We start from the raw sequence: 21,517 nt of genomic DNA, 5'->3' as shown, positions 1-21,517 counted from the left end.
GGAGAGGAATTTTGTCGACCTTGTCTTTCCGAGGTCGTGCCCTGGTCATTAACAACCTGGTGGCCCCTCACTTATGGCATAAAATAATTGCTTTGCAGCCACCTGCAATGTTGGTGTCGTCAATCCAAGAATGTTTACTTGACTTCTTTTGGGATGGCAAACACTGGCTAAAGCCAGAGACTATTTGCCTTCCACTGGTGGAAGGGGGTCATGGACTTGTGGACATTCTTTGTCGGATGATGGCCTTCCGAGTCTCTACAGCTCGTCGTTTTATATTTCTGGAGGCCTTGCCCTGGAAATCAACTGCAAACTGTATATTAAAACAAGCCGGCATGCTGGGCTACAATTGTGAACTCTTTTTCATGGAGCTGCAACATGTCGATGCTTCGCTGCTCCCTGACTTTTACCAAGATGTCTTGAACGTCTGGCGGTCCATTTCAGTAACTCGGCAAATGGGGACATACAACAGTGAAAGGTTCCTCCGGGAACCCCTTTTCTACATTGCCCTCTTTCCTGCTATTCCTCACTCACGTGCTTTTGTGCAACGTTTTTTTAGTGCTGGCGTGAAAACAACTCGGGACCTTTGTGACTGTAACAGGAATAGTTGGTTCTCCGCAGGACATCTTCAAGTAAGAACTGGCATCAGATCTTTGAGGAGCGTAGCCAAGGTCCTACAGGAAATCCTGTGTGTTTTTAGGCACTTGGGTCTGAGCTTAACCGCCAACATTGGTGACCACCATACACCACCACAGATCTGTGCTAGCTCTAGCCTGCCGGCTGATAGTGCCACAACATCTATCTTGTTGTCCTCATCGCCACTTTCCAGCAAGGATAAAAAAGAGACTGTATCGTTTGTGTATTTCAGTCCAGTTTCCCTCGTTACAGCCAGTTTATTTTGGGGCTCGATGGAAAGAGAAACTGCCTTCTGGGTCTCCCTCCCATCCGCAATGGTCTGCAATGTATGTTTCACCGATTGTTAAAAGGACTGGTGATATTGCTTGGAGACTCGCCCATATGGTGCTGCCCTCCAATGTTTTATTGCATCGTTTTAATGAGGATAATTCAGTGGAATGCCCTTTTTGTATGATTTCTGAAGACCTTTTCCATGCTTACGTAGATTGTGCAAGACTCCCTCCCTTCTTTGGTTTTTTTTATCAACTTTTTTTAATCGTATGAACTTTTCTTTTTCTACACGTGTTTTTATTTTTGGAATACCACTTAGTTACAAAAAACGCTCTGAGACTGCTCTTGCTAATTTCTTAATTTCTATTGGAAAATTAGCAATCTACAAGACAAGAAAAGCAAAGCTCCTGGCAAATGCTGATATTTTATGTGATGTGGTAATTGTGTTTAAGGCTCTGGTCATGGCAAGGTTATGCTTGGAATTTTCCTTTTGCCAAATGAAAGATGATTTACAAAGCTTTGTGGAAAAATGGTGTGCAAAGGGTGGGTTTTGTAAACTTGATAACGGTTTGTTAAGTTTTTTATTTTAGTTTTGGTGTTTTTATTGTTGTTGTTTGGCTGCACATGTTTGGAATTGTGGTGACTTTATTATTTGCATGACTTGTGTGGTTTTCTTACCTTCATAATAAAAGAGCTTCAAAAGTCTCTCTCTCTCTCTCTCTCTCTCTCTATCTCTCTATCTCTCTCTATCTCTCTCTATCTCTCTCTATCTCTCTCTCTATCTCTCTCTATCTCTCTCTATCTCTCTCTCTATCTCTCTCTTTCTCTCTCTATCTCTCTCTCTATATCTCTCTCTATCTCTCTCTATCTCTCTCTCTCTCCAGTGGGATCTTCCTGGGTCTGTATATACATACATACACATGTTCTCATTTCGTTGAATGATCTAGCCCCTTTTGTTCTCATTTGGTGTTCACACTCCGATCAGGGCTGGGAAGGCAATGGTAAACCACCCAGTATAACCCTTGTCAATAAATTGTTTCGGCAGAACACCAGCATACAAAAAATACATTGATCAGGCTCTTTTACCACATTGTTCAGTATGTATGCAGTTGCCTCAATATGTGCACCAATCACTGAAGACATCATTGCAACATGAACATGTACATGTCAATCAAAGTTTTTGCCAGGAATGCAAGACCGTTTATTTTTGTAAGAAAAGGAATTCTTACCCCCATAAATGTTTCGTGAGATTATGGTTGAAGTAAATTTGAGCCTTTCATACTTTTGTTTTGTTCCTCTTGTCCACAATGTCATGCATGACTTCCTCCAGTGACTTGAATGAAGAAAGAGTAGCATTATATGTGGGGTTGGTGTGGCTGGCTACATATGAGCTAAAGTTTGGTTGAGGGTTGAGCTATGGACGATTTGGGGCAGAGTGAAAACGAATGCACACTGCCTTCCGGCCCTTACTGCCCGCAGATTGATAGCAACTGCGTGCCGTGGCAGCGCTGGAAGCACGTGGTTTAAGTGGGCTGTGGAAGGGGTTACAGGATGGGATTCCAGGTTATTCCAGTGTTGGTCTTTATTCCCTGTCTGTAACGACGGTGTTTTATTGTTTTCATTCTATTTTATTCTATTTATTCTCTCCTTTTCGCTAAATAGTCTTTTTCTTTTAAGTCAACCATAGAATCAGGCAATAAACCGAAATTATATTTTTTAATATTCATCTAATTTCCTTGCCATTATAGTTTCTACTGGACTTGCACATTATCTGCATAACAGGCTGAGCTTAAACATCCCATTTGATCTATTAGCTAGATTTACTTAGCAGTAATTTCTATCACGATGTGTAGTTTGGCTTGTTTGAAAGATATCGGGATGTTTTATGACTACATGCTTGTTGAACAGACAACTGGTGAGATGACCTTTCCAAAGATTGCTTTGGTTGCTGATGCATTGGCCCTTGCAGAGGTTGCATTTAAATATATATTTTTAGTGGATTTCACTCAACTTGAAATATAATTGTGCTAACATTAAGCTGTGCTGCTGATTTTTAATGGCATTGTTACATCACACTAATAGCTGCCATGGTAAAATGCATGCTAAACTGAAAACGACACTCTTTAGAGCACATACTTCCACCAGTCTGAAGAGTTTACAATTTGTATCCCACTCATAGACCAGATCTGGATTCGGACCTGAACCAAAATCGAATTGCCTTGTTCTTGTCACCGAACTAACTTATCCACATAATTTGTTATAACGCGTCCACAACATTTTGAAATATCATGCTATATATCTTTTTTAGTCCCATCTTTCAATGAAGAATGACTTTAAAAAAAATTTTGTATCCGGATTTCCATATTCATGCTTGTCACATACTCAACCTGTCGACCAAGTTTCATTGGAATCCATCCATAACATTTTGAGATATTATGTTATCGGTCGTTTTGGCCATATCTCTCGATGGTGAAGAATGACTTAAAATTATAGTATTCAAATATGGACCTTCGCCAAAATCTAATAATTTCATCCTTGTCACGCACCCATTCTCTCCACCAAGTTTTGGCTGAATCCATCCATAACTTTGAGATATCCTGCTTACAGACAGGCAAAGAGACAGAGGTGAAAATATAACCTCTGTCCACCTTTGGTGGCAGAGGTGATAAACGTCTCCAAGGCAGGTTTGCTTACTGTATACAGTTGGGTACTTGTGCTTGAATACTGTCGCCGTACTGCAGAAAAATGGCAGCCGCAAACCAGCGCAGAAAGACCATTGTCTGTAAAGGCCACTTTTCTCGTCTCCCTTGAGTGGTCTTTCTATACAGGTTTGACAATATATATATATATATATATATATATATATATATATATATATATATATATATATATATATATATATATATATTGTTACAGACGCGGGTTTTAGATGTTATATTGACCGAGCGGTGGTGTATTTAACCGCGTCCGAACAGTTACTCCCCGATTAAAACCCGATTCCACCCGACGTTGACCAGATCGCCCCACAGATATTCAATCGGGAAATCTCTAAAGCGACCGAAAGAGAAGGAAAAAGAAGAAGAAGAAGAATACGGAGGAAGAACAGATTTTATTATACACACACAAGCAATGGATGGAAGAAGCAGTAACACAGCGAATCGTTAACTTACACTATTCATTTTTACTTAGCCCCAAGACAACGAGTAGGACAGGACGTTCACACTTACACAGGGGATATTGCAGGCAGGTAGGGCTTGAGATGGATTGCTTGAGAGGGAGGCAAAGTCGGGAGGCCGCAGTTCGCAATTCCTCGCGGTTTTGGCGGGAAACCCTCCGTCGTGTATCCGCTGCGGTAGACGTCACGCGCTGGTTCGGCACACCTGCTCCTCTTCTTGGGGTGGAGCCGTCTCCCTCCTTTCAGCGCGTCTCTCCAAAGCTGGTTTCCTTGCCGAGTACCTCTCCTCTTTGGCTTGGAGCATTTCGCATCTCACCGCCTCTTGGTGCAGTCTCTTTGCTCATCTCCCAAGGCCTCTCTCAAGTCATCTCTCAAGGCCTCTCCCAAGTCATCTCTTAAAGCAGTCCCTTACAGTCGCTTTTATCACCTCGGGCGAAATCAAGCCACCGGCTCCGAGGGCACGCCTACCGGGTCGCTCACCGCGGTGTTGATTGGCTGTTAGGGCTGGTTCACTCCTTCCCTCTTATGACGAGGTGGAGACACGCCTTTCTTCCCCAACCCTACCTCGTGGCCAATGGTGGTTTGAAGAAAACCGCCCAAAATGCGGAAGGCAATTGGAAGGGAGGTTTTGGGGAAATTGGAAGGGCCTACTCTTATTTTGTTTGATACAATGCAAAGTCAATCTAGTGGGAAAACACATATTTAGCCTACATGGAATAAGGAAATACACTATTTAAAAGATATATCGTGACCTGCGTGTAAGTTTCATGGAATTAACTAGGACGACGGTTGCGACCATTATTTACATTACGAGGATGTTACCGTACTTTTTGTAACGTTCACATTGTAACGTTTTTCACATTCGTTACACTTCCTCCAAAATTGTTACACTTCTCAAAAACCGTTACACTTCTCAAATTCGTTACACACTTCTCAAAATCGTTACAATATATATATATATATATATATATATATATATATATATATATATATATATATATATATATATATATATATATATATATATATATATCTATATATGTATATATATATATATATATATATATATATATATATATATATATATATATATATATATATATATATACACACACACACACACATACATACATACATACATACATACATACATACTGTCGTTTACGTGCCGATAACGACCGGTCTCGGATGGATTAGCCGATCGAGCTTTAACTCTGAGGCATTCAGTCAAAAATATGGCGGAGAATACGCACGTGGGGGAGGGCGAAGAGCTTACCTTCACGGGTCCCACAGGACGTCTTCGAACCTGCGATGATTAATTGAAGCCGACACAGGATTTAAATGTAGAAAAATACCGGCTTTATTGAAGAAATGCCGGTAACAAAATAACACATGGCAAAACTAAGATTCCTAAATGGGACGTCTCCATACAGACTTGTATACAGACAAAGGGAATAAATAACTGGTGAAAATAAATTTGTGTGTGTTTTTAGGTACTTAGCTCTGAGCGTCTCCTAAACCCCCTCGGGAATCGTCAAAACCCCCACATCCTTGGCGGGAGCAGCACAGGCCTCCATGCTCAGGTCACTCGCGGGAAATGCAGGCCTCGGTCCGCAGTCAGTGCGTGGGAAACCGCAGGCCTCGGTCCGCAGTTCGATGATGATGATGATGATCCTCCTCACGATCACGATGATGATGTCGGAACAGGACCGTTCGCCACCAAACCCCACAGCCAAGAGCTCGTAAACTTTAACCGTTTGTTGAGACTGTCCCACCGCAAGAGAGCTATCGGCGCCCGTTCACTTTCAGATCCAGAAGCTGAGAGAGAAAATGTCGGCCCTCCAACTCCTTTGCACTCAAGGCTCTGACGTCATCCGACGCCGCCCGTGCCTACTCCAACCAGCGAGTCCATCTCCTAATTCTATGACCGTCCTAACCACTCCCTGCTCTTCGGGGCGTGGCCTCACGGACCTCCTGTGCCTTTGTTATCACACGTCGGTGGTAGCATTGTTGGTGCTCAAAGTCCTGTTTCCGGTTAGCTTTTATTTAGTGTTTTTTAATGCGCTATTGCCTGGCTTTGTGTGTGTGTGATGCATTGTCATACGGAACAGAGGGGAAATAACAGAGGCAATTACATACAGGGGATTCATTACCCATAATCCCTAACTAATTAACATAACCCCACCCCTCTCATGGGGACACTTATACTCTTACACGACATATGGTCTACCGTATCCCTACTTATGTACATGGGGGTTCTTCTTCTTCATCATGATATACAGAGCATGGTAATCTATACAATTCTACCTGGCTCTCAGGTAATCATTGCCTACCCCCCACAAACGTAACAATACATACATACATACATATATACATACACACACACATACACACACACACACACACACACACACACACACACACTACCTATAGAAAGTCTACCCTCCCTTTCAAAATTTCACCTTTTGTTGCTTTATAGCCTGGAAATAAAATGCATTAAATCAGACTTTTTCCGCTTTTATTTACACATTGTAATCCCAACTTCCAAGTGAAAAACAAATTTTACAAATTTTAGGAAATTAATTAAAAATACAAAACTAGATTATCTTGGTTGGATAAATTTCCACCCCCCTGAGTTAATACTTTGCAGAAGCACATTTGACAGCAATTACAGCTGTCAGTCTGCTGGGATTGATCTCTACCAACTTTGCACACTTTGATTGAGCAATATTTGCCCATTCTTCTGTACAAAACTGTTCAAGGTCAGTCAAGTTGTTTGCGGAGCATTGATGGACAGAAATCTTCAAGTCATGCCACAGATTTTTGATTGGATTTAGGTCAAGGCTCTGACTGGGCCATTCATGGACATTTATCTTTTTGTACCTTAGCCACTCCAGTGTAGCTTTGGCTGTGTCATGCTGCTTCGAGTCATTGTCATGCTGAAAGTCATTGTCATGCTGAAATGTGAACTTCCGTCCCAATTTCAGTTTTCTTGCAGAGGGCAGCAGGTTGTTTTTAGGATCTTTTTCTATATTTTGCTCCATCCATTTTCCCTTATATCCTGACAAGTGCCCCAGTCCCTGCTGATGAGAAACATCCCCATAACATGACGCTGCCATCACCATGCTTCACAGTAATGTGCTGTGGTGAGTTTGCGCCAGTTTGCGCCTTTGGATGATGTGCTATGGTGAGTTTGCGCCAAACGTAACGTTTTGCATTGAGGCCAAAAATTTCCATCTATCTTGGTTTTGTCAGACCACAAAACATTTTGCCACATGGCTTCAGAATCTCTGGAGTGTTTTTTTCATACCTCAAATGGGACTCAAGGTGGGCTTTTTTGAGTAATGGCTTCCTTCTTGCCACCTTACTGTACAGGCCAGACTTGTGGAGTGCTTGGAATATTGTTGTCACATGCACACAGTGACCAGTCTTTACCATAAATGCATGTAGCTCTTTCAAACTTGCCATTAGCCTCTTGGTGGCCTCTTTGATCAGTCTGTTCCTTGCTTGGTCATCCAGTTTGGAGGGACAGCCTGATATAGGCACAGTCTTGGTGGTACCACACGCCTTCCACTTCTTAATGATTGTATTGACTCTGCCCCACGGGATATTCAAAGTCTTTGATATATTTTTATACCCATCCCCTAATATGTGCCTTTCCACAACTTTATCCCGGAGGTCTTTTAAAAGCTCCTTAGTGCTCATGGTTGAGTCTTTGCTGTGAAATGCACTACCCAGCAGAGGAAACCTACATGAACAGCTGATTTTATTCTGAAATAATCAGAATCACTACAATTTAACAGAGGAGGTGGCCAATTAATTTGGTGGTTGATTTTGAAGGTGATTGGTTACACCTGAGTTTGAAATTTGTAGAATTTGTTTTTTACTTGGAAGCTGTCTGTGGGTTAAGATGTTTAAATAATGGTGGAAAACATTGAGTCAGCGTGGGTTCTCCATTAGGCCCAGTGCTTGTGAATATATTTGTGGCTATCATGATATTCAGAAACTTACTGGTCGGCAAGGTGTGAATGCTCCCATCCTATACTATCGGTATGTTGATGACATTTTTGCTGTGACAGAGTGGCCAGACGGAAGCCAAACAGTTCAATCTTGGTTTCATCAGACCACAGAATCTTGTTTCTCACAGTCTGAGAGTCCTTTAAGTGCTTTTTTGCAAACTCCAAGCGGGCTTTCATGTGTCTTTCAATGAGAAGAGGCTTCCGTCTGGCCACTCTGCCATAAAGCCCAGATCGGTGGAGTGTTGCAGTGATGGTTGTCCTTCTGGAAGTTTCTCCCATCTCCACGCGGGATCTCTGGAGCTCAGCCAGAGTGACCATGGGGTTATTGGTCACCTCTATTACCAAGGCCCTTGTCCCCCGATTGCGCAGTTTGGCCGGGCGGCCAGATCTAGGAAGAGTCCTGGTTGTTCCAAACTTCTTCCATTTAAGAATTATGGAGGCCACTGTGCTCTTGGGAACCTTCAATGCAGCAGAGATTTTTTTTGTAGGCTTCCCCAAATCTGTGCCTCGACACAATCCTGTCTCTGAGCTCTGTAGGCAGTTTCTTCGACCTCATGGCTTGGTTTTTGCTCTGATATGCATTGTCAGCTGTGACACCTTATATAGACAGGTGTGTGCCTTTCCAAATGATGTCCAATCAATTGAATTTACCACAGGTGGACTCCAATGAAGGTGTAGAAACATCTCAAAGATGATCAAGAGAAATGGGAGGCACCTGAGCTAAATTTCAAGTGTCATAGCAAAGGGTATGAATACTTATGTCAATGTGATATTTCAGTTTTTTCTTTTTAATAAATTTGCAAAACTTTCTAAAATCCTATTTTCTCTTTGTCATTATGGGGTATTGAGTGTAGATTGATGAGGGAAAAAATGAATTTAAACGATTTCAGCATAAGGCTGCAACATAATAAAATGTGAAAAAGTGAAGGGGTCTGAATACTTTCTGAATGCACTGTACATATAGATATACACACATGTGTCATATTGGAGGACCTTTGGACCGTCAGACACAGTGACGGTTATGGAAACGTTCTGGCCGGGTTGAATTGTCAAGGATGGTTCCCAGCTGATGATCCGAATTGTCATTGAATCGACCATTTCAATAACCTGTCGGCATTGTTCAGATTTTTCTTCCATCTCCCCGCTTCCCTGCCTCATCCACACCATCGAAGTGATTTTGAGAAAATCAACTCCAATTGCACACATGGATCAAAAGTTTGTGAGACTATTGGATAACTATTCCGTGCTATTCCTGTCATGATGTGAAACTCCACCAAGTCGTTTGAGGTGTTTGCTCTTGGCTGGACCCATCTCCTGGATTGTTTCACATCAAAAGCAGTCTGGACTTAACCCACTGCAATTAGTTCTGCTGAATCCACCAACCCGGTGTGTACTTTAGCATTTTTGTGTGTGTAACACTGGGCAGATATAAATTTTTACCTTGTCACTCTTTCCATCCTTTGTAAATGAATACCTGATGAAAGATACACAGATTGTGTTTGAACTTTTTATCACTTTCAAGTTGATTATAGCTAAAGGGTAGCATTAGTATATTACTTAATTAGATGCTCGGTTATCAAACGTTGCAGCTTATTCTAATGCATATTGAAATGATTTTGGTGATCTGGGCAAAAGGAATGTTTGGCATCTCCAAAGGGGTGTAAGGACATTGTGTTTGTTTCGATGAAGCGCAGCATCTTTTGATTACAATGCTGTTTTGAACTCGTGAACGAAAGCGATTAAAAGGCACCAGAAGAGTTCCTCTGCGTGTTTAGTTTCCAGATGTCTTGTGTCTTCATTTCTTATCGTGAGTGGTAGTTACAATTAATAGTTTTTTTGAAGGATCTAGACTTTTCGTATAAAATACTTGTTTGATTTTTTTTCTTTCAGTACGTAAAGCTTATTACTTGTGAATACCACAGAATGGGATAAGTTTCTCACTGAATCTTTCTTTCTAAACCACAGTTCAATGCAAGGAGCCTTCTTTGATTACTGTTATTTTGGGTCCGTTTGTTTTTCTGTCTGAAGGTAGCCTTTTTGGTTTTGATCAGCAGGCTGACCTCCGTTTCAGAGTCCAAAGGTTTCTTTGACATGATTTTGTTTTCTTAAGTTAACTGTGGAATGCCGGGGGTGACCCACAGCGCAACGGCAGTAACACTGAACAAATGGACCGACTGAAACGGTGTGGTTTTGCTTTCAGTTTTCTCCTTTAATCGTTATTTGCTTATTTCTGACTTGCTCCAAAAGTTTCAATCTCAACATCTTGATTCCAGTTGTGCATGTGTGCGCGTGTGCATGTTTAAATAAATATCATCGTTGAAATACAGATTCCAGCTCGGTTGCAGTATGTGGAAGGCACAGAACTACCCAATTCTAAAAGCAGGGTCAGCTGCGACACTGCAAACTGCCGAATCTGTCAGCCTACATAGCTGTGGAAGCCATTTTTTTCTTAAGCAAAGCCAGGCCCTACCCCTCCCCCCTCCCCAACTTTCTTTGAAAGGGATTCGATCCATGAACGCGTTTCTCGTTCACTGGCTCTCATAATGGCAAAGTGGATCCCTTCACAAGTTGATCTGGAAAGCTGTTGTGTTGTACTTTGTTGGGCCCATAAATGTGAAACTCGTGTTTCGTGGCTCAAGTCATCGAGGTGCCACTATCTTTCCCCATTGCATAAGTCACGAGAACCCTTTAAAATTTGTTACATTCTGCAACGACATTTATTGATGAACTTTCGTTTTTTAAATGTTTTTTTAAATTCAATTACAGCCGCTGGAGCTAAACTAAGTGACCCACTTTGATATAAATTATATATATATATATATATATATATATATATATATATATATATATATATATATATATATTATATATATATATATATATATATATATCTCTCTATAAAGCTCAGTTGACTTTTTGCTCCACCAAATAACAGCGAAACGGAGTTGAGTATAAGGGTGAAAATTCTACAGATGCTGTGATAAATAACTACCTCTGTCGGTTTGAATGTTTGAAAGAGAATAGACGACTGGATCAATTTCTGAATTAAATTTAAATCCCGATTTATATATATATATATATATATATATAAACGCGAGTTGTCTGTGTGCGTGTCCACGTTTTATTCAGAGATGGCTGAACGGATCTTCATCAAACTTTCAGAGGTTCATCAATGAGTGCCTGGGAGTGTTTTAGGCAAAAAAAAAATTGGAAAAAAAAGTTCGTTTTTTTGGAGTTAAAAAAATAATAATCAAAAAAAAATCGCTCGATAGTGCCAAAGCCTTTTCAAATGAATGACAGTTATATACAAGTACACATTAACATAAATAAATACAAAACAATTACCAGACATTTTAATACAAAAAAATAAAACTTCCGGAAGTGTACGAATTTGGTAGTATGGCTTCTTCTTCTTCCTGATCGGCATTACACTTAACTCAGAAACGTGAGCCACATTCACTCAGAAACGTGAGCCACTCCCTTTCCCCTCCTCCCCTCCCCTCTCTTTCCCCCCTTGCCTCCCCTTTAAAATATAATTTCTCTGTAAAAGAGCTTCCACTTCTGACTGCTCCCCTTCCCCCTCTCCCCACCTTTCCCCCCCCCCTTCCCCCCTCTTCTCCCCTCTCCCCTCCCCTCACCGTCCGCTCTCCCCTCCCCTCGCCCTCCCCTCCCCCTCCCATCCCCCTCCCCGTCCCCCCTCCCTTCCCCTTTAAGATATAAATTCTCCGTAAAAGAGCTTCCACTTCTGACTGCTCCCCTTCCCCCCCCCCTCCCCTCCCCTTCCCCCCCATCCCCTCCACTTCCCCTCCCCCCCCCCCTCCCCTCCCCCGTTCCCCTCGCTTCCCCCGCCCAGCAACGCCGGGTACTTCTGCTAGTATATATATATTTATATACATTCGGTATTTTCTGTGAAGAGTATATGAGCTATCGCCGGCACCATGAACAAATTACAAATTGCCGCTCTATCCTACAGGGGACATTGCGTAAATGTGCTTCCCGCAGCCATGTTCTGCACGCGAAAGAAGAAGAATGTCCAACCGTTTTATGACCTTTTATTCCTCTACCACCCAAGGAAAGGTAGAATCGAGGCATTCCCCGTCTCATTTAATTAAAAGTCCTGTAAGGTTGAGTGCCAACTTGACGTACAAGTCAAAGGGGAATTGTGTCAGAGCCAGTCAGGCCAGCCCCTTTCAGCTAATTGTAGACCTGTATTAAAGTTAGTTTGCCCGGCTGGAATTCCTGACATGTGAAACAATGGGGTTAACCTCTTGGCCTGGGCAGGTTGGGACACAGCTCAAACACATTGGTAATGTCGTGTGACAGGAGAAAAGGCACTTTTACGTGCAGTCATATACTACCTGCACGTGTACACCATCTAAAGCACTGTACCACTTTAGAACCGATTGTAAAGATGTTGGTTCCTACTGCCTGAAGGGTGTTCAGCAGGCCGTGCATTATTCATTGCACAGTCAACTCTGACTCCAACAACACAATATTTTTCAAGACATTAACACAAGTTTTTTTATTTTATTTATTTCATAATAAATGATGCATCTTGAAGGGTTGAAAGTTTTTGCTGAAAACACATGCAAAGTTTTTTGGGTCCGTTTTAGCCAACATCTCTGTTCATTGTTTAAGAATCTATTTCAATTACCGTACACATGGATGGCTGTACGATAAACTGCAACTGGAAGGTGGTGCTTCCAATATGCTGTACATCTATCCTGCTCCAACAGTAGCAAATGCATATTGGACTGGGATTCAATTTTGAATTTGGATTACCGGGTTGCTTCATTTACAGACACATGGCTTCAGCTAGTGATGCAGTGCCCCCTCACACCCTTCTTCTTATTCCTGTCCATTAGAGCAGGAATTTATGATTTGTTCAGGGAGGTGGCACAATAAGTTGCTTCCTCTCTGTGAAAAACACCGTGAGATATTTAATGCCCACCAACTAATACTGTACTCGCTCGCATATGGGGCACACAGTTTAAACTTCAATCTGAGAGACGGCGTGCACAATGATGTATCGGCTGTCCTGAGTATCCAGGCAAACATAACGTCTTTGAAATGGTTTTCATCGATGAAAATCCAATTGAACTCAAGCTCATCGACACATGCCGACAATGCTTTTGACTATTCTTGGACAGAAAAGGTAATGTGACGTTGAAAGAGCCGACTTTCTACCTATTGTCCTTTGCACGTGTGGGCACGTGAGCTGCATTTCACACATTCCTTTTCTTGTGCACCTAGGGATTGGGCTAAGTGAGAATATGTAGCCTTCGTCCTCGCAAACGATATTGCACCGTTCAGCTGTGTGTTTCTCATTTGTTCATCAGAAGGTCTCGGATTTCCAAACCCTGAACTCTCAACTTAGAAGTCAGGTGTAATTTGCCTTGCTAACGATGATGTGTCAGCGGGTTCATATACATAGGGTTTTTAATTGTTTGATGTTGAATTTAAATGTCGCTTTGGATAATGGATTAGAGACTTTAAATGCTGAACAAAGACAGATTGATGTTGCATCTATATCGAGGATCATTGAAGAGAATTTGTTCTGGTCATGCAACAATTGATCGCATTAGCTTATTGCTTTGTCCAAACATCTTTGTTGGGATGCTCGTGCATTTCAATGTCGTTCTGCACATTCAGGTAGTTTAACAATTTCCGGACAAAGTGTATATTCCACTCCTTGTACCTGTTATTTTCCTTCATCGTCGAGTCCTACACATCAGTTCACGTAACCAGTAACCAGACGCTTTTTTTGCATACATAGTTGAGGCTCATGGAAGAGCTAGCACACAGAACGTACCAGGACGTAACAGACTAAAACAGGACGCAAACCATGCATGCCTGGAGAAAGAAACTCCAAGGAGGATAAAGTGGAAAATTAGGGATTTGGGTGGGATTAACGAGGGTAGAAAAGATCATGGTTTTGGATTGGGGATGATCTGAGATGGCGGTGAACAGCTGTCTTGAAGACTTGGAGGGAAGAATGGGATTGAAGAGGATGTGGAAGGTAATTCCACAGGTGGGGAAAAAAGAGGAACAAATGAATAGAGGTGAGCAGTGATCCTGGATTTGGGTAGTTTTACCAGAAGAGGGTTGATTGTGGAACATGGTGAGCCCTGCGGAAACCTGGTGGGGAGGTAGAGGGGGAAAGGCGGGCACAAGGCAGGACTAAGTTTGCATTAACAACAAGCTCAGCAGGACTAACGATATAATTTAATAACAGTGGTTCTTTCTTACTCGTCATAACTAGAGATGGGATTTTGATCGACTCTTGGTTGTTTTCAGTTATTTGTTGGTTTGCTGAGTTTGCAGTGGGGATCTAGGGCGGGGGAGGAGAGAAGGAATTGGGCAAAATGCCGATGGCATTGGCGGGTCAGCAAGGACAGGTTTGAACAAAATGTCAGCTGCCTAAAAAAAATTGAGATCTTTCCTCGATGCCCTGGGTTGTGGGTGAGGCAGTCGGGGAGTCATTGGGGAGGGTCGGGTGGGATTATTTTGTGCATGGTTTGCAAGCAACTTTGATATATGCAACACTGCAGTAAGTTTGAGATCCTTGTTACACAATGCGTGCTATCTGGATTGGGGTGTAAGTAAGCCTTTTCTGCTTTTATTTGCACACTTTGCTTGCTGTCCGATTTGCACATTCCTCTAACAATCTCACTTTAGATCTACCATTTGTGTGTACAGGGCCTATGTTTGCATACCCAGGGTACTGACCTCAGACTGCTGACCTGTATTAGTGTGGATTTATTTTGAGGAGAATGTGAGCATCACCATACCAGAAAGATGTTGAGGTTATATACCAAGAAATGTGGCACCCATGACTCAAAATGTACATAAAAAATGGAGATTAGTACTTCGCTGCGATGGAGCTGCAATAGGTTGCTTATAGTGATGGCTGTAGTTGCAGATTATCGACTATTAAACGATTCCAAATCGAGGCAGCAAGCAAAGTGCATATGTATGTGCGTTTAGAGTGAAAAGTGAAAGCAAAGAATATTGGAAGGAGTCTCACAACTCTCCTCCACACCGCATCCTTTTCTAATATCCCTTGAACCTCACCTCATTGCCAGGCACACACCCACAAACTATCCGAGGCCAGAAAGTGTAAAGGGTCTGTGAAAAATATTTGCTGAAAATATAATTGCTAACTTTGATGAGCTTTTCCTGATCTTGCTTTTTATCTGCACCAGCATTTGCGCAATTCCCATACACATGGCATTCTAGCGGCTGTGTGATGTCTGCTGGTGCCACGTACACTTGAATGATCAGTTGCCTCCCCCCTGCAACGTGCTGCCAATGCAAGTCCAAACATCTGCTCAAACCTAATGACTAAGTGGTCATTGATAATGAGCTGGTCGATTTAAAATGTGATGGCGATTAAAAATTTTTTCCAATAAGAATAAAAGGTGTGCCGACGGTGTCCTTTGCTTTTCGGTTTCAAGATAATTGAGGAACAGGTAAAAGGCCACTTTGCCCATCTAGCATGTGCCACATTTGCGTCCCAGTGCTTCTGCCTACCTACTACCGGTGGTCTTACCTATACAGCTAACCCCAAGACTGAAGCTTCATCTTGCGATGAACTCAAAATCTCGTTAAAGTAGGTGATATCGTAAGGGTGCAACTGGTCAAGGTACTCGTAAATGACCTTATATCGGCAGTATTGCAATCGACCTTGTTTACACTAATCGACACTTCTTATTGTTGATTAGCTCAGAGAATGGACTGAAGAGCACTGGATGCTTGAGGTTGTTTTAGCAGGTGATTTGAGGAGAGCTTGATTTGGCCTAAGTGTGGGCTGTCACATAGTTAGCATCGACATATTTTGCTTGAATGTCTGCCTTTGTAACCAGAACAAAATAATGCTGATTTATATCGTTTTCTTTTTGTCTTTTAATTCTCGTAGGACCCTTTTAAACTGTCACCAATCGTGGGTTTGTGTGCTCCTCTCTTGTCAATTCTATGATTGGAGTCATGGTAAAACTTGTCAGAGATATTTGCCACCTGAGACTGTGCGATGATGTCTTTGTTAGCAGCGGTGCTGGGAGACTGGGTCTCCACGACGCCGCAATCTATTGCTCGCAATTCAAAGTTGCACTTTTAAACAACCTAGAATGCTTTTTCCTTTCTTGTCTCAAGTTGTCCCTCAGGGGCTGTATTTGGTCGCCAGCTTTCCCTGCAACCTTGGACCCTTTCGTCTGAGTCCGATAGGCAGCATCTGTGGTTTTTAGAGTGCTCTGGCAGGCGGATGGCAAACCTGGCGCAGAGGCTTGTTGGCGCACTCTGGCGTGGCAGCTGAGAGTTTTCTCGAGCCATGAGATATCAGGGCCAGGGGAGGGTTACACATTAACTTTTGGGGGATGGGGAAGTTGACTGAGGTAATAGTAATCTCCATCAGTGGGAAAATGTGAAGGGGAACAGCAGGTTGAGTGACTCAAACGCGTTGTGGTTCGAGCTTACCCAAGTATGGCAAAACTGTTGTCAACATCAGAAGAGTTAAGATCAAGGACTTTAAGAGAAAACCCAGCGTGTTCTTCTTTTAAATGTGACGGCTGCATAACTTTCACCGCCACTTATAAGAGTGAATAATAAACCAACCCTAAGTACTTTGCAACTCGGAGATACGATTGTTTGATCCTGGAGAGCACGTTGTAAGGGATGGACGCAAGCAGCCCTCTAGCGATCGTATTGATGAATGTCCTTACTATGTCCTTGGAATTCTTTGGAAGCAATGAGTGTGGAATGCTTGTGTGGCTCTTGACCACTTTTGGGTTTGAAGGAATTTCACTGAAACTGCACAAGCAGAACTGTTCGATCAACTGTTTATTTATGGTATGATGTTTGTATTATGCTAGTGCCAGTGATTGCCTGTGATCTTTCAACACACTGCATCTCTCCTTGTGTTTCTAGAATCGTCATCGGGTGATGACGAAGGCGGCGATGATGGAGTGGATGAGATGTCCGTTGATCCAGATGGGGGTGCGTTTCAACATTTTTACAATGAACACCCTTAGTCTTGTGCTACGTTCCCTTTCCCCCATCGTCACCTTCTCACATAATGCTGTGCTATCAGTGTGTAGTTGGTTACAAGGGGTTTGCAGCAAGTGTGTGCACTCATCTAGAAGTAGAAATATAAACTAGGGATTATTACATCATTGTGGGCATTTTGTTTGTCATTTTCTCCGCAGGTCCGCCGAGATGGAGGGCTCCACACAATCTCACATTTCAGCCTCTTCTTGTCTTCGCGAGAAAGAAAGTCATACTGCGCTGCCCAGCTAAAGGGAATCCTCGGCCCACCATCACTTGGTTTCATAATGGCACGAAACTAAAATCCCAACACCGTGGAAACAGCCAGGTGAGAGACAAGCTGGTATGGTGCACCATGGTGCAAATATACCAGCGCTGTTTATTGACAAACTATCCTTGGCTTGCTCAGATGGCCTCTTCTTTTGGCCAAAGTGTTCATCCAAAAATCTCTTGTGTTACATGATGTTTACCTTTCAATAAACTGTCTTTTTGCTGCTGCCAGAGATGCCACCTGTAATCCGTCTAGGTATAATTCAATGTTTCCATGCCATGCTGTTTTATGTTGGATGGGTTCCAGTTGAGGGTTGTGTAGATGAGGTCGATGGAATGAGTGTTGGAGAAAGTGAAATGTAGAAAGGTCTGCCTGCGTGGCAGGACATTGGGCGAAAGCTAAAAGATTGATGGCTTGACCCCTTGGTCAGTTAGTAACGTGAAACGGCCTCTGCTACAAAGGCCCTTGTGGTTTCTTAGCTTGCTTTGCTCATGAGAGCAAAGGCTGCTAGTAATGGCCTGCAGAAGTTCTGCCCTTTGTGACCTGACTTTATGCACCTGCCTTGCTCTTGTGAAGACACAGGTGGTGAGCAGGTGTCTTAGCATCTACTTGGAGCAGCTTTTGCCTATAACCATCCCTCATCCACCACCTTTTCTTCTCTCGGAAGTAGTTGGAGGCCAATCAGAACAGATGGACCAAATTGTAATATCCTTTGAAATGGATCTGTGCCGGATTCATTGAATTGAAACGAACCTGTGCTGGATTCAACTCATCTTTTTAACCATGCTGTACAAATCTCCATTGAGGCCATTATCTGAACATCGCTGTCATATCAAGCACCACATTACACAGATGAAACTTGTCTCCCTGCATTAATGTCCTGTAGCTATTGACACTTGTATAAATGTACAGATCTGTGTAGTTTTGAATATATCGCTTACCCCAAACTTCCTCCTTATTTCCAACTTTATTTTGTTTTATGTACCCCTCACCCACTCCCCACCCCTTACCCATATTGTATTCCGTATGCATGCAAACTGGAGTTCAAAGATGATTTCTACTTGGTTCTAAGATGTTATGAAGCATATTATGGAACTTTTTGTGAATGAGTTTTGGTCACTCACGAATACACCATCCAATGCAGCTTGCCACAATGTCCTTTGTTCATATAAAATGGGTTCCAGGTATTACATTGGCAACAGGATTGGTTTTAAGACAGAAATGGAAGGAAACGCCATGAAAGATTCCGAATGAAACCACATATTTCATTAGTTCCACGTGCACTCGATCTTCAAAAAGCTTTTTGCCCTTTGTAAACGTACACATCCGTTTTCATGCATTCGTGGCGTGGATTCATCGGCTTAACATTCATTTGAATGGAAAAACCTGCATAGACTTATATGGCCTGAAACTTTCCTGCAACTTTCTCCAATTATAAGAACCCTTCTTTTGAAAAGCATGCCCGCTCTTTGACTGCACCTATAGACTGAATACTATTTGTTACTTTGACACTTCTTGTGAATGGCCTGCTATACCGTGGTCATAGTAATCTCATTGGGTGGCTTGTTTCCCCATTTTTCCCATTCATTGTTTTGTGTAATACCCTGCTCTTTCCCAAAATCCTCTGGTTCTTTGAATCAGTGGAACTTATACCCCTCTCTCTGTTAATTTTCATTTTGATTATAGCGTCATCTGATTTATTTATTTTTTACTGTACTTGCACATTTCTTTTTTCACGAGTCCTGGGCTGACAGGACAACTCAGACTTGGTGTACTCGTGTTTGAGCTGTCTAAACTGAGTCTGAATCACGACTGAACCATAAACTGAAAATTTGTGGTGCTTCACAAGCAGGGTGTTGCATTCATGAGTGCCATCCGTCGAGTGGGATGTTAAGCCAACGTCCTGTCTGCAAGCATTGGCTGGCTGATATAAGATCCCATGGTGTCTTTAGCAAGAGTATGCCAATGTGTGCCAGCACCCTAACCAAACTCCAAATATACTGCCCAACTAGCCTGTTGGGCGCCACAAAGTCAAACCCCCGCGTCCCGGTTCTGCATTCTCTTCCCACTATAATACAGTTGTTCCTGGCATGGTCCAAAACATTGTCAGGATACAATAACAAAGTCACGAGTCCTTCCTTCTACTTTTGGAATTGCTCATTCCTTATTTGAGTATTGTTACCTCCAAAAATGTTTTAATCCTTCTTCCTTCCTGACCTGACCCATAACCTCCCGTCAGATCCTGATTCGGCATTGGAAACTTGTCACAAGGATTGTGGTGCCCGCAGACACGGGGAATTATACCTGCATGGTGTCCAATCAATTTGGCACCCTCACTCACACATACCATATCATGATCTACGAGCCAGAGATTAGTGGTATGTATCCTGGGAGCCTGATCTTTGTCGGATCTAGCATGCGCAGGTCCTTTTTCATTTTTGTGGTTAATTTCTAAGATACCCTTGTTTTCTAAGCTGTTTAGACAAACTGAAGATTAATAACAAGTTCCCAAATGCTTACTTTCCACCCCCCCCCCCCCCCCCCTTCGCCACCTCCCCTATGGCCAGTAGCACAACCTAAGCCTATCCTGGAACCAGGCCTTCCAGCCAACAAAACTGTGATGGTGGGTGCTGATGTAGAGTTCCGGTGCAAGGTATATAGCAGCTCAAAGCTACTCATCAAATGGATAAAGCACGTGGAGGTGAATGGCAGCAAAAACAATTCGGAGAGACAAACTCATATTACAACTATTAAGGTGAGCTGGACTTCTTTATCCATAGAAATGTAGGCACAAGAAGTAGATTTGTTTTTATGCCTCCACCGACAAAGTCGGCAGAGGCATTATATTTTCGGGTTGTCCATCAGGCTCTCCATCCGTGCATCCGACCGTCCATGCGTCTATGATAGGTTCTCGTTATCACGATAACTTGAGAATGGCTGAAGGGATTTAAATCAAACTTAGATCAAGTACGTACTATGATGTAAAGATAAACTGCTTAAAGTTTAAAAAAAAAAACTTAAGCCTTTACCACGGTAACTTGTGAACCAGCGATAGAATTCTGAACAAAGTTGGTACAAGTATGTATTATGATGCAAAGCTGAATTGGTTTGATTTTGGGGTCAAGAGGTCAAAGATCAGAGTCTGTAATAGGTTTTCATTACCACGATAACTTAAGAGCAATAACTTAAGAAAGGCTGAAGGGAACTAAGTCAAACTTGGTACAAGTATGTGTGATGATGCAACGATAAAGAGATTAGATTATGGGGTCAATAGGTCAAAGGAACCAGTGATGGGATTTTGACCGAACTTGGTATAAGTACATATTATGATGCAAAAATGAACTGATTAGAGTTTGGTGTCAAAGGTTAGAGATCATGTCAAGTAAAATATGGTACTTGAGAACAGCTTGAGGGATTTAAATCAAATTTAGTACAAGTATGCACAATGATGTAATAATGTGGGCGGAGGCATATTGGTCGACGTCGCGACGTCGAAGAGTGCCATTGTAGTTCTCATTAAAACATGTCTGCCCACCCATTGTACTGGTTTAAAATTTTAATTTTGGAAATGTCACACCAGCAGTTCTCGGTATGGTTTGATAGAACTTTGATTTCAAAATTCATTTTACTCAACAATACTTGTCTCATATGGTTGATCTATGACTCACGTATTTAGTGTTTTGGTAAATCCCGCATTATGTGGTAATCCTTTATTCCAAGAAAAAGTATAACACACACACACACACACACACACACATATATATATATATATATATATATATATATATATATATATATATATATATATATATATATATATATATATATATATATATATATATATATAATGCAGCTTTTGGGCTATTTAATGCGCCACCTATATGTTTCATAATATAAAATTACATCCAGCCCTATCCCCATCACAATGTGCCCACCCCCTTTTCTCCTTAGGAGGCTGCTGGCCTAACATCTGATAATGGAGACATGCAGCTACTGCGACTGTCCAATGTGAGCCCAGTCAATGCAGGAAAATACATGTGCCTTGCTCGCAATACCGCTGGATTTAGTTACAACTCAGCCTGGTTGACTGTTCTCACCGGTATGTCAGAT

The 21,517-nt window shown here is 42.2% G+C and overlaps 1 protein-coding gene across 11 annotated transcripts in view; it reads left to right on the top strand.

Moving 5' to 3' along the window:
- LOC137420932 (fibroblast growth factor receptor 2) overlaps positions 1–21,517 on the top strand; it is a 129,325-nt gene that overhangs the window by 70,159 nt on the left and 37,649 nt on the right. For 8 of the 11 annotated variants that reach the window (XM_068106460.2, XM_068106457.2, XM_068106458.2 and 5 more), the window contains exons 3-7: positions 17,020–17,088; positions 17,298–17,464; positions 19,647–19,785; positions 19,975–20,162; positions 21,359–21,506. In XM_068106460.2, coding sequence (XP_067962561.2) covers positions 17,020–17,088; positions 17,298–17,464; positions 19,647–19,785; positions 19,975–20,162; positions 21,359–21,506 — 711 coding nt within the window. The remainder of the gene's footprint in view (positions 1–17,019; positions 17,089–17,297; positions 17,465–19,646; positions 19,786–19,974; positions 20,163–21,358; positions 21,507–21,517) is intronic. The other 3 variants (XM_078772169.1, XM_078772168.1, XM_068106455.2) reach the window with 1 other exon arrangement.

The sequence above is a fragment of the Myxine glutinosa genome, chromosome 2, assembly GCF_964187855.1.
Source record: "Myxine glutinosa chromosome 2, kmMyxGlut1.1, whole genome shotgun sequence".
Lineage (NCBI taxonomy): Eukaryota > Metazoa > Chordata > Myxini > Myxiniformes > Myxinidae > Myxine > Myxine glutinosa.
Note: the sequence above shows the minus strand (reverse complement) of the source record. Positions and strands in the feature narration are given on the sequence as shown.